The sequence below is a fragment of the Copadichromis virginalis genome, linkage group LG18 (assembly GCF_057382275.1).
Source record: "Copadichromis virginalis isolate Kocher_CV1m ecotype Utaka linkage group LG18, C_Virginalis_male_GT1.1, whole genome shotgun sequence".
Lineage (NCBI taxonomy): Eukaryota > Metazoa > Chordata > Actinopteri > Cichliformes > Cichlidae > Copadichromis > Copadichromis virginalis.
This window is the reverse complement of record NC_140635.1, coordinates 20,980,965-20,993,045: the sequence shown is the minus strand read 5'-3', so window position 1 is coordinate 20,993,045 and position 12,081 is coordinate 20,980,965. Positions and strand designations below refer to the sequence as shown.

General features: G+C 38.3%; 1 protein-coding gene across 3 annotated transcripts; it reads right to left on the bottom strand.

Annotated features, from left to right (window-relative positions):
- Positions 1 to 1,725: 1,725 nt before the first annotated feature.
- LOC146687754 (schwannomin-interacting protein 1) lies at positions 1,726 to 11,702 on the bottom strand. 3 transcript variants are annotated; one of them, XM_085438968.1, is made up of 7 exons: positions 11,469 to 11,702; positions 8,035 to 8,144; positions 4,368 to 4,485; positions 4,041 to 4,247; positions 3,510 to 3,633; positions 3,095 to 3,188; positions 1,726 to 2,976 (listed from the first exon to the last, which is right to left on the bottom strand). In XM_085438968.1, the coding sequence occupies exons 1-7, from the start codon at positions 11,685 to 11,687 to the stop codon at positions 2,925 to 2,927; spliced, it is 924 nt and encodes a 307-aa protein (XP_085295094.1). In that variant the 5' UTR covers positions 11,688 to 11,702; the 3' UTR covers positions 1,726 to 2,924. The 3 variants fall into 3 exon arrangements, with proteins under 3 accessions (XP_085295094.1, XP_085295092.1, XP_085295093.1); XM_085438966.1 differs by lacking the exon at positions 11,469 to 11,702 and adding an exon at positions 9,915 to 10,061; XM_085438967.1 differs by lacking the exon at positions 11,469 to 11,702 and adding an exon at positions 9,915 to 10,063 and having other exon boundaries at positions 2,914 to 2,976; positions 3,051 to 3,188.
- Between the last annotated feature and the right edge of the window lie 379 nt (positions 11,703 to 12,081).

Sequence of the window (12,081 nt, the reverse complement as noted above, 5' to 3'; positions counted from 1 at the left end):
GCTGTGGGGCATTGAGTCATAGGCCTTCTTGTAATCAATCCAGGCAGTGCACAGGTTGGTCAGTCTGGTCTTGCAGTCTCGGCTGATTGTTCTGTCTACCAGTAGCTGGTGTTTTGCGCCTCTGGTATTCTTGCCAATTCCTTTCTGTGTCCCGCTCATGTATTGACCCATGTGCCTGTTCATCTTAGCCGATATGATGCCTGACAGGAGCTTCCATGTAGTACTGAGGCAGGTTATTGGTCGGTAGTTGGAGGGGACCGGTCCCTTCTTGGGGTCCTTGGGGATCAGGACCGTCCGGCCTTCAGTTAGCCATTCCGGGTGTCTCTCGTTAACTAGCAGCTGGTTCATTTGTGCTGCCAGACGCTCGTGGAGTGCAGTCAGCTTCTTCAGCCAGTAGGCGTGAACCATGTCGGGCCCTGGTGCTGTCCAACTCTTCATACTGGAGACCCTTTCTTGGATATCTGCCACTGTGATGGTTACTGGACCCTGTTCAGGGAGGTCGCTGTGGTCTGCCCTCAGATCCTCTAGCCACTGAGCATTGCCGTTATGGGTTGCATCCTTCTCCCATATGCTCTTCCAGTATTGCTCCGTCTCCAGCCTTGGTGGTGCTGTTCTCTTATTGTTCCCTTGCCACTGAGAGTACACCTTTGCTGGTTCTGTGGAGAACAGCTGGTTTATTCTCCTGCCTTCTATCTCTCTGGTGTACCTCCTCAAGCAGCTGGCCAAGGCTGTGAGTCTTTGCTTGGCAGTTTCCAAGGCCTCAGGTATGGACAGTTTGCTGTATTTCTTATGCACCTTATTTGTCGCACCTTTCTGCAACTCCGTTAGTTGGCTAACCTCCCTCCGTGCTACTTTGATCTTGCCCTCTAGCCTCCTTCTCCATGGAGGGTACTGCCCCTTGTCGCTGTTCAACTTGTAGCCAAGCATCTCACTGATCACTGCTGCCGTATTGTAGATCAGCTTGTTAGTGTCGGTAATCGTGGTTGTAGGTATTGCCCGTAGTGCTGCATTAACATCATCGAGCAGACCTTCTGAGGGTACTTCACGTAATTGAGGGTACTTCACGTAATATATATATATATATGTGTGTATATATATATATATATATATATATATATATATATATATATATATATATATATATATATATATATGTGTGTGTATGTATGTATGTATGTATGTATATATATGTATATATATATATATATATATATATATATATATATATATATATGTGTGTGTGTGTGTGTGTGTGTGTGTGTGTGTGTGTGTGTGTGTGTGTGTGTACTTCCTGAGATACTTTGTTTTGTAATATTGCATTGATTTAATTTTACTGTCCCATTTTTGGGCTTTTTTAACAGCAATGTCCCAAATTTTGAGAAAAAAAGTATAATGAAGGCTTATAATAAACAGTTAAGTGATCATTAGTTTTTGCCATAGATTATTTTCCCACTGGTTGTAACTATGTAACACTAACCAAGGTTATTTTTGTCACCACGGCTTTTTCCCCCGTTGCTGGCGGTAAGTCCTTACAAAACTTAAGTGTCAACACATCACACGTGAAAGTGTGAATGTGAATAGAAACTAGACGGTGCCCTCGCTTCCTTCCTTGTGTAGCCTGCAGTCATTCAGTTGCAGTGTCAAGGCGTGATGCTTTCCTTGGAACGTGTGGATTTTTTTTCTTCTTGTAAATTCAGAAAAAAAGCAAAATAAATCTCATGAAAGTCGACACACTTGAAACATTTATTACGGAATCATTTTTTTCTGGTCTTTTTTTTTTTTACAATCATTATAGAATACATGTGTTCATGAATCAAGGAAAATAAAAAAGTGACTTTGTGTTAAATGACATTCTTAAAAAGCTTAGAATTAAAACACTAAAACACAACAAGGCATGTTGTTAATCCTTTTAATAAAGTATATTTTAACATTTACATACATAAACATTTGAAACAGATAAAATAGATATACGCTTAGGCTGCGATTTATTAATATATGTTTTACATTTGTGTTTACCATCTCTGATCGTTATTAAATTAAGAAAATGGAATTGCATATTTCTATTAAGAGACTATCTGTGTGGAGATGCCTGTTCCTTTTTACAGCTTTGTGTAAACTTTGAAAAAAAATGAACTTTTTGTGTCTTCTACTGAGCAGATCATCACATTTGACAAATACAGATTTGCCCAAATAAAGGTCAAAATACTGTCCAGTAAAGCTCTAAATGTCTTTAAAGGAGGTGGAAACTGTAGCAGCTATTTAATTATATTAAGGTTTGAGTCTTAAAGATTTTTTTAGGAACTTTCTGGAAAGCAGTTGCTTAAATGTAACAAATACAGAGTACTTATCGTTTCCTATTATACCAGATCAGGTATGTGATGCTTGATAGTGAATGAGAGTGATAAACGGCAATGTCACAGTGCTTTTAGTGAAGTGAACGATATACAAGTGAACAGAGCATTTCTAAGAACCCTGTTGATTATTAGAGCCAAACAAAAGACCTCAAGATCTCAACTCATCATCCTTTTTCATAAAAAAAAAAGAGACACAAGGCATGGTGGTGCTCTCTCCAACCCAGCCGTGCCAAAATCATTGAGTGCTAAATAAAGATCAGGGACGGAATCAACTCGACTCCCCTAATTTTATGAAATATGACGGGGACAATCATGCTGAGTGGAAGTGGAACGCCTGCACAAACTCATCTGTCAATACTGAAATTGGTGATCTTACACATGTAGATGTTGTGTTTTGAGGTTCTAAGATGTGGCGCAACGTATCACATGTGTCTTAATACTACTCTATATGCTGCATTCAACTCTCCAGATACAGTGAGCACAGATGAAGTTTCATTAGCAACACTGGTAGCAGTCCGTAGAGTGGGAAATCGGACGGCGTGCATACAGACACATGTGTAGACAAGGTGTTTATTTAGAGATGCCTTTCTCTGGCTGGTGCCGCTGATGGCTATGTGCATGCCTGCCATAATAAACAAGAAGAAATATGTTAAAGTGAGTCCAGGACATACTGTGAAGTGACAGCGCTTCCAATACCTTTGACAGCTAAGAAGCTGAGGTGGAGAAAAACTGTGGTTCACCTGGTGAGGTCCTCTATGTCCACTAGCATAGCGTCCTGCTCCACATGCAGCTCATCCCTCATCAGCAGCAGCTGTACCAGCTCCTCATTTAGACCTGTTTGAAGATACAAATCCAGTCTTTGAATGTTTGTTTCCCTTGTATGATTGTATTTTATCGTGCCAAGTGTGTGCTTTTGTTGTGATGATGTTAGACAGAAATGTGTTAAAAAATAGGAAGTGAGGAAGAGAAAAACAATCCCGAAAGATATCGTATAAATTCTTAAGTGGACTGAATGTCTTTTGATACTTTATTTGATAGAAATAATAGCATAGATGGCATGAATAAAAATATTAAAATCTGATAAAGTACAGATCAGGCTTTTGGCTTGGTTTTTAATAACTAATTTGTGTCTTTATGCGTGAGTCATCTACTCACTCTGAATCTGTGAATGCAAATCATTCGTGATGACTTGCAGCTGTCCAAGACTCATGTCTCTCATGTCCCCTTGCCTCAGATTCCTCTTCATTAAACCCTCACTGATGTGGGGCAAATGGGGAAGCTGCGCGCATAAGCACACACAGACGGGAAATTACTGCACGTCAAAATGTGTCAAACATTTGAGTGTAAATAAAGACTTAAAAAGTGTTGTTGATTATTAATCAACTGGATCTCTGGATTTTTACATGACGCAGCCTCTAACTGCAACTTGCAACACGTCTGTTCACCAGTTTCAGGGGCTTTCTCATGGTAACATGCACCCACGTCTCACGTACACATAAAAACTTGAGTGTTGACCTTTTCATGTGCCTATGTAGTCTTATTATGTCATATTTACTGAAACACCAACTTACATTCCATTTTCACTTTATTTTCCTTGATATTTTAGTGCCCTTAATAATTTCCTACATTGAATTTTCCATGGAAGAGGGAATTAAGACCTCTGTGCATAAAACCCCTCTGACTCACCAAGTCAGCCACAGGTGAACGTCTGTGAAGCTGAATTTGCCTCTCTACCTCCACCTGCATGCGGGCCATGGGTCGAGCCAGAGCCAACGCCACCCGGGCCTCCTCTTGCAGCCTTCGCTGCACTCGCCAAAACCCACCGCAGTCATCTAAAGGATCTGAATCCTCCTCTCCAGTATCCCGGTCCGACAGAGATGAGCTCTGCTTACTCTGTATAGGAAGTGAGCGATACTGTGATGCAACAACAACTGCGGTCACCTCACGAGTGTAGTGGAACAGAAACACACATAAAACCCACATATGGTGACACAGAGAGACTCGGACACATACCACAGGTGACAGCGGTGTGTCTAGGCTGGTCTCTGTCCTGCTGTCTTCAGCATCGCTGTCCTTGTCGCTGCTGCTGTCATTAACAAAACACACCTGCAGGTTCACCCCACTCTGCAGCCTGAGAACACAAATGCAATATTCAGAGGCGCTCAGATCGCACCCGTTTTAGTCAGAATCACACATTAGAGAGCACAGGCCAATGCTGTTTGCACACAAGAAGCAAACACCATTTAAAATGCATATAAGCATGAAAAGTGGTAAGGCAAAGAGTGAAAACAGTTCATCCATTCTCTTCCGCTTAGTGAAAACAGTCACTTAAAAAAAAAAAAAAAAGACAGCGTCAGAAGAAAGTTTCACAGTTTGCTTATGAGTTGTGATTCTGAGGAAGACCAACTGGATTTTTACACCACAACACAAAAAGTCATTTGCATTTGTTTAGTTTCTTGTCTATTTTCTTTGTTTTCATTTGTTTAGGGCAAAACTTATAAATGCATTTGAAAAAGTGAAAATCAGACAATAAAGGTTATGTTTGAGTTATTTCATTTGATGCTTAGCTAAGTCTACAGGCCTATTTAATCTTGCTGTGTGTTACGCTTTGGTGTCCTGCCTGTCAATGTATCTGAATTTTGAAGTCTGTAACTCAGTGTAGCAAAACAAAAATTTCCTGATTTTTCCAGCTGTTAAAGCTTCCCAAGATGTTGCTTCATTACAATGGCGTGGTCCACACATTCATTCTCATATTAACTTATAATTAATCTAATCAACTGTTTTTGCTGGCTAACACCTGAATGCGAAATTGGCTAACAATAATTCACATGATATTAATTCATTTTTGTTGACATTTGTTGGATTCACATGTCAGTGATGCAGTCTGGGTACACATTGGTTAGGGCTGGTCAGTTCACCTAAAATGAACCAAAACCAACATTTAGAACCTCTAACTGATTTAATCTTACGAATGTCGGTTATTTTTAAAAATTATTTTTATTTTTCTGTCAATACAGAATTCGTTTAAAGCACACTCTGCCCTGTCCAGTCTGCCACATGGAAGCATCATGTAGGAAAAGTTAAACATAGGGCCAAATAAAATTAATGTGTCCCTTATTTGGAGACATTTTTGGCTACAGGAGAGTCAACCTCAAACAAAAAGAAGAAAACTGAGAGAAAAATGGTTGAAGCGACTAACAGAAATACCGCCAGTATATTTCAACACTTGGAGCACAACAATATTACATTAGCTAACTGCTCAAGCTTTAAACATTTAGTTTAGCGGCATATTTACAATAAAAAACCTAATTAATTAATCGCAATCAAGGTAAAATGTTTGCCCATTGACTTTGAATTTCTGCATATATTCATATTTCCAGTGGTTCCTCCATATTGGAATTTTTGGCACATCCCAAAAATTGTTTAGCTAGATCCAAAGATTTAATCACAGATATGGAAACAGCATAGTAAAGCATAAAGCCTTTTATTTATTCAGATTTCTGTTACTTTAGGTCACACAGCAGGTTAGGATAGTATTCATTATGAAACAATTCATCCGACTTTACAACAATGTGAGCAAAGACTCTTTTTCCCATTTCATAAACAAGGTCTTTAAAAATGGTTGGTAACATCTCTTATACAGAAGTGAAGGAAAAAAAACCTTAACCTCAGCCTTTCCAAGGGTTCAAAACACCATTTATTCAATTCCAGATCATGATACTGAAAGAACCTAACAACCCAAAGTAACCTTCCCCTACACTAAGACAAAAACAATTACTTAAACAACACCTCACTAACTCTTTTTGGAATTTCCACCCTAAACTACACCCCGTTACACCTTTACCTCCAACGGGGGAGGGGGTCACATGCTCAATTCCACCAATTGTAGCTGTGGATAACTGTGTCAGGCATTACTTCTTCTTTCGCAAGCTGACGAAACTACTTTCTCAAACATCTACAGTAACGAAGGACAGCCCCACTGTGTGACATAAACTAAAGGGTATTGTGGGAAAAAGGAAAAAAAAAAGTTGGGAGCCAAAAAGCTACTGGAGGTCAACTGGTGTCACGGAGAGAAAGAGTACTGATGTAAGTGCTGCGGCTTTGGTTAACCACGGGGAGTCTGTCATAATGCAAGTCGTTCCAGTTGCATTACATGTTTTTCTATCCAAAACTGCAGACGTGAAATGTCATTTCCATGGAAACTAGTATGTTATTTGATTTCTATCAAATATAGTACTATTTACAATGATATTTTATAAGAAGATATAAAATATTCTCTAAGTAAGTAAAAAAATTACTGATCAACTTATTTTATTTGCATTGCAAAAATAAACAACAAGTCTGACAAATTTAAAAAAAAAACATTGAATACTAATGTTTAAAAAATAAAATATTTGGATATTTCGGATATTTAAAAAAATATTACACTGTCCTTTTATTTTTATTATTTAATGATTTAACGGGCAGGTTGGTGGCACAGAGTTCGAAGAGAGCTGTCTGATTTGAGAACATCATGTCTGAACTGTGTCCCACCATGAAGCTGGGGCATCGCTTAGTTTCTGTGTGGGCAGCTCATCATGCAACAGAGATTAACCACAGTGCCATGCTCTACGTTCCCATTCTTTCCATACTCTCTAGATAGCCCAATGTCAGTCCCTTTAGACTGACTGTAAACATAACTGTGGCACTCCGGGAAAGCTTTCACTTTCACTTTGCATGTCTGTGACTTAAATGACTCACTCTCATCCTCTGTTGTTGCATAGTCCGTATGAAACCAGCCATGATAATTAAACGTACACACAACTCCAGAACGTCACTGCTTCTAGATAAATTTCTACCAAGGAAAACTATTCCACCTCCCTAATTTGTTTGTTGTAGTTTTCAGCTAACAGTTGTTAGTCAACAAATGACGTAATCTGATGATTAATCCCCTCTCCTGGCTGTAAAGGTCTTAACCCTTTAGCACCCAAGTATAATACAGGTTAAGTGGAGTTATTTTGTACATTTTCTCTGTAAAATCACCAGATAACTCTCATTACTGTGAATCATTTGAATTTCCTCTCCCAAAAATGGCTGAGGACTTACAGTAATGTAAAATGCAGGTAATAAAACCTAGGCGGAGCTGAATTTTATGTCCTTCTTTACACTGCAGTATTTTGTGAATGCTTTTTGCTACAATGATACACTAAATATCCCCCCAAAAGCTCTTCTTCTCTTCTTTCTGAAACCATTTGAATTTTGTCTCTAGCAGAAATGGTAACCGAGTCAAGGTCATTTGAAAGAGCTTGTAAAATGGGCCCTCCACAAGGCCTATTGTAAATAAAGGGTTAACTTAAGGTGCTTCCATGATACAGTTGGCATCTCAGAGACGCGGCCAACAAAATAAATAAATACATACATAAAAAAAATATTTTCATGAGAGCTAGACTTTAATATGAAAAGGCTTTGTGAGAACTGAGAGCTTCAGGAAACCAAATGAGTTTGATGAAATTCAGTTCACCAAATTTCAGTGATTTTTTTATTTTTTATTTTTATTTTATTGTACATCACTGCGCTCGGAAGATGTTCAAATGCAGTCAGAATGACATATAAAGCCAACAATCTATCACATTATTACTGTTACTATTCAAAATGAACCATTCTCTTCTGCTTGCTCACACATACACTCAGTCAAACGCACCGAGACGAAGGGCCGTTCTTGCTGCAGCTGGTGTAGATGACTGGCTCATCGTCATAGAAACTGCCAAGGGCAAGTTTCTGCCTGATGGACTCTCTCTCATTCCTCTGGGCCTGCCACAAACAGAGAAACGTGGAAGCACAAAGAATATTAACACAGACGAGGCTCCTGTGCTGCCGTCTCTCTCTGCTTGATTTGCCAAGTGGGTCGCTTATTGACAAGGAAGACTGATGAAATTCATAAACAAATGCATAAATTCAGGTAATACCAAAATGAGAGGACACTCTCATTTCTTCTAATCAACTATAAATCCGGTTACACCCGATTAAGAGGGAAAATGTGATGAATTCACATCTACCGTCTACTTTTGATTCCATGTATGAATATGAGTATTAAAACATTCATTATCTGCTACTACTACCAGCTGACAGCCTGTCCAGGATTTCTCATCTGATGCGTGTAAACAGTAGTATTGAAATAGATGTATAGAAAACAATTAAACGAATGAATCTGGCAGATGCAGTCCTCATTAACACTTCAGAGAAACGTACTGTTTCAATTCTGAGAGACAGTGCACATAATTTTTTTCCCCCACAGGCCAGGCCCAGAAAAGACTGAAGAATGAAACAAGAAATAGGTGTATCTATCCAGTTATGTCAGTGCATCTGAATGCATTTTTATTAAAGATCTTTGTTCATTACAATCATAGGATTGTAGTGACGGTGAATCATCCATAAATGGCTTCTTTCACTAATTTATGCATCACATTTCATCATCAAAACAGCAGGTACTATTTAAACTGGTTAAAAAAATTCCATTGCATTCTTTTAGTGCTGCTGATTCAAAATGCCGTGTCACTGTGGGCTGGTGTTTTACAGCTTCCTCTTCCTATGTGACTAGTTTCTTTTGACCGACGTCCCATTTTTCATACTTTTTGTTTCACTTTAATGACATTGGATCTTTATGTTCTGCCCCCTTTCCCTCATCTGTATTTCTCATTCTTTTCCCCTTTAACCTTTTGAGCTTCCACACCCGAGCCTTCTATCTCGTTTCCTTTTATTTCACTTCATCTCAGCTTTCAGTCTGTAGCTCCCCCTTTGAACCGATTTCATTTTTTCCCCTTGGATCCTCACAACATGATTTTCTATTCTGGCATCAAAGGGAAAGTATTTATATATGATGGATTTGAGCCAAAAACATCTGCTAAAGCTGCCTGAGTTTGTGTGTGCTCTTTGGAACCACACATATATTGAATAACACTTCTAAAATTAGGCACGTTTCTCTTATGTTTCAGCATTTGTACTCAAAATAGCTGCAAAACTGATACATACACATACACACACCACTACACCCTCTTTTTTTGTGACGCATCCTTAGATGAGGATGTGACGTAAAAGCATAAATGAGTTCATCGCCATCATTCTCCAAACCAACGCTGGCCCCTGCTCACCCACTTCAGACATACAGATGCCCTCCTTACTAACAAAATGACTACACGAGCACATGCACCCCCACAAGCCCAAAATTGTACCCCTTATAAAGAATGTACATGGTATGATGAATGCAAATGTAGAAAGATTTTAGTTCCTATTCAAACAAAAGATAGTATAACATACAATGATATAGATATCAATGATCTGAGATGGAAAATTGTGTCAAATCTGACTGAACAAATGCAGGAGCATACATATTACACAGATATATTCGAGCACAACCACATACGAACACGCCCACTCCCTTTTCCACTCATCCCATACGGCTGATTTATCTACAGCATCACACCCATGATGGATACCTATCATGTATACCTTTAAATAGCTTGTTAAATGCGACAGACCCATCAGAATCACACACTAAATGCAAGCAAATACAAATCCACACACCTGGTAAATGCGTTTCTCTTGGTGCACCATCCTTCAGCGCATCGTACTAAAACAGCCGTCCTGCCCTCCTCTACACTGCAGTGAAACTAGACCCAGGAGACCCTCTCTTATACCGCAGCTCCGTGCAGGAGAGCGAGGGTGGGAGGAAGGGATGACAGAGCGGGGAGGGGAGAGGCAGCAGATAGGGGAGGGTGGGGAGACGTGGGAGCAAGAGAGGAAGGAGTGGGCAGCGACGGAAGCAGAGGAGGAGAGAGAAATCAAGGGAGGGGAAAGAAGAAGCTGCTCAGTGCTGCCACTGCTTTCCTGATCTGTTATCTGTACCTCCATCTTCCTCTATTTTCTCTCTTGCCTTCTCCTCTTCACCTTTCCTTTACTGGAAGGAGAGGGACAAATAATAAATCTGTGTTTCTGATAAATTGAGGCAGACATTTTGGATCTATAAAAAAAATGGCAGGTGGACTAGGCTAGAAGGCCTAATGGATGAGAATGCAACAAAATACTTAGAGGCCATAGCTGGTTCTCTAATAGATCAACATCTGATTATTGGCCTTACACAGCGTAGTAGATTTATTATATTTGTTTTGTCTTCTGGAGGAATTTCCTACAGCCTCATCCCACATCAAAGGTACAAGTGTAATGAGCCGTAAGAGGCATAAGGAAGCACATGACGCATTTGTCCACATGTGCATAAACAACCAGTGTTGCACACACACACAGGCTTGCAGTTAGTTCCCACAGTGCAGTTGTTCACTGATTAAATGACTAAAGACTGAGTCATCTTCCTTCTTTCATCAACATCAAGCCAAATATTCTCAGTCTCTCCATGCCAGGAATTTTTGCTTATGGAAAATATGCTGCATATATATATATATATATATATATATATATATATGCTGCATATATATATATATATATATATATATATATATATATATATATATATATATATATATATATATATATATATATATGCTGCATATATATATATATATATATATATATATATATATATATATATATATATATATATATATATGCTGCATATATATATATATATATATATATATATATATATATATATATATATATATATATATATATATATATATATATATGCTGCATATATATATATATATATATATATATATATATATATATATATATGCTGCATATATATATATATATATATATATATATATATATATATATATATATATGCTGCATATATATATATATATATATATATATATATATATATATATATATGCAGCATATATATATATATATATATATATATATATATATATATATATATATATATATGAATGCTGCATGCATATAAAAACAGTTACAGAACTGCATATTGCAAATATGGCAATAAACACAGCCTGTTGTTGCACTTGTCTTTTACCCAAATTTAATTTTTTCCCTATAGCCCATTCCTTTTTATTTGGAGAAGTCTCTTCAACAGCTACAAGAGACGTAGCCATCAGAATAAGTGTCCTCATTTATTTCCATGTGTGGATCAAACAACAGACACAGTGAATCACTCACAGAGATGCTGGACAGCCTGGTTCTTGCTACACTGTAACAGTGATCTGCCTGTGGTGCAAAGATATCCTTAAGCTCCTCTGCCCAGCTGTGACTGTTTACCATGCATCCTAGTCTTCCTCCCTGATGCTGTGCATCTTCCCACCAGTGGCACGTTGTGGCCTTTCTAGTGAATACGTCTCCCTCCTCTTCCTCATCCATGTCCACATCATAGTCCTCCATAAAGATACAAAGTAGAGTAGGCGGAGCAAATTTTAGAGATGGAGGAGGAGCTGAGAGATCTGGTCGGGAATCTAGCCAGACATAAACAGGAGAGGAATACAGATCTTTGACCAAAATTAGTTGTTTAAACGACGGCTGTTCCAGTCTATTTAATGCACGGTATCTTAATGTTTCCTGTGGTAGCATGGATAGAAAAAAATAGATTATATAACAAAATGAGATTTAAAAAATGTAGAATTTCAGTCTGATTTTAATCCTTTCATTAAGTTCATTTAAACAAAGCCACAAAATAAAGCTATAGCCTGATACAAACATCCAAATTCTTTGTCACTAGTAAAAAGATAAAGCAAAATCCTGTGTACTACAAAACGCTCACCTTGGCTAAAGAGATGAA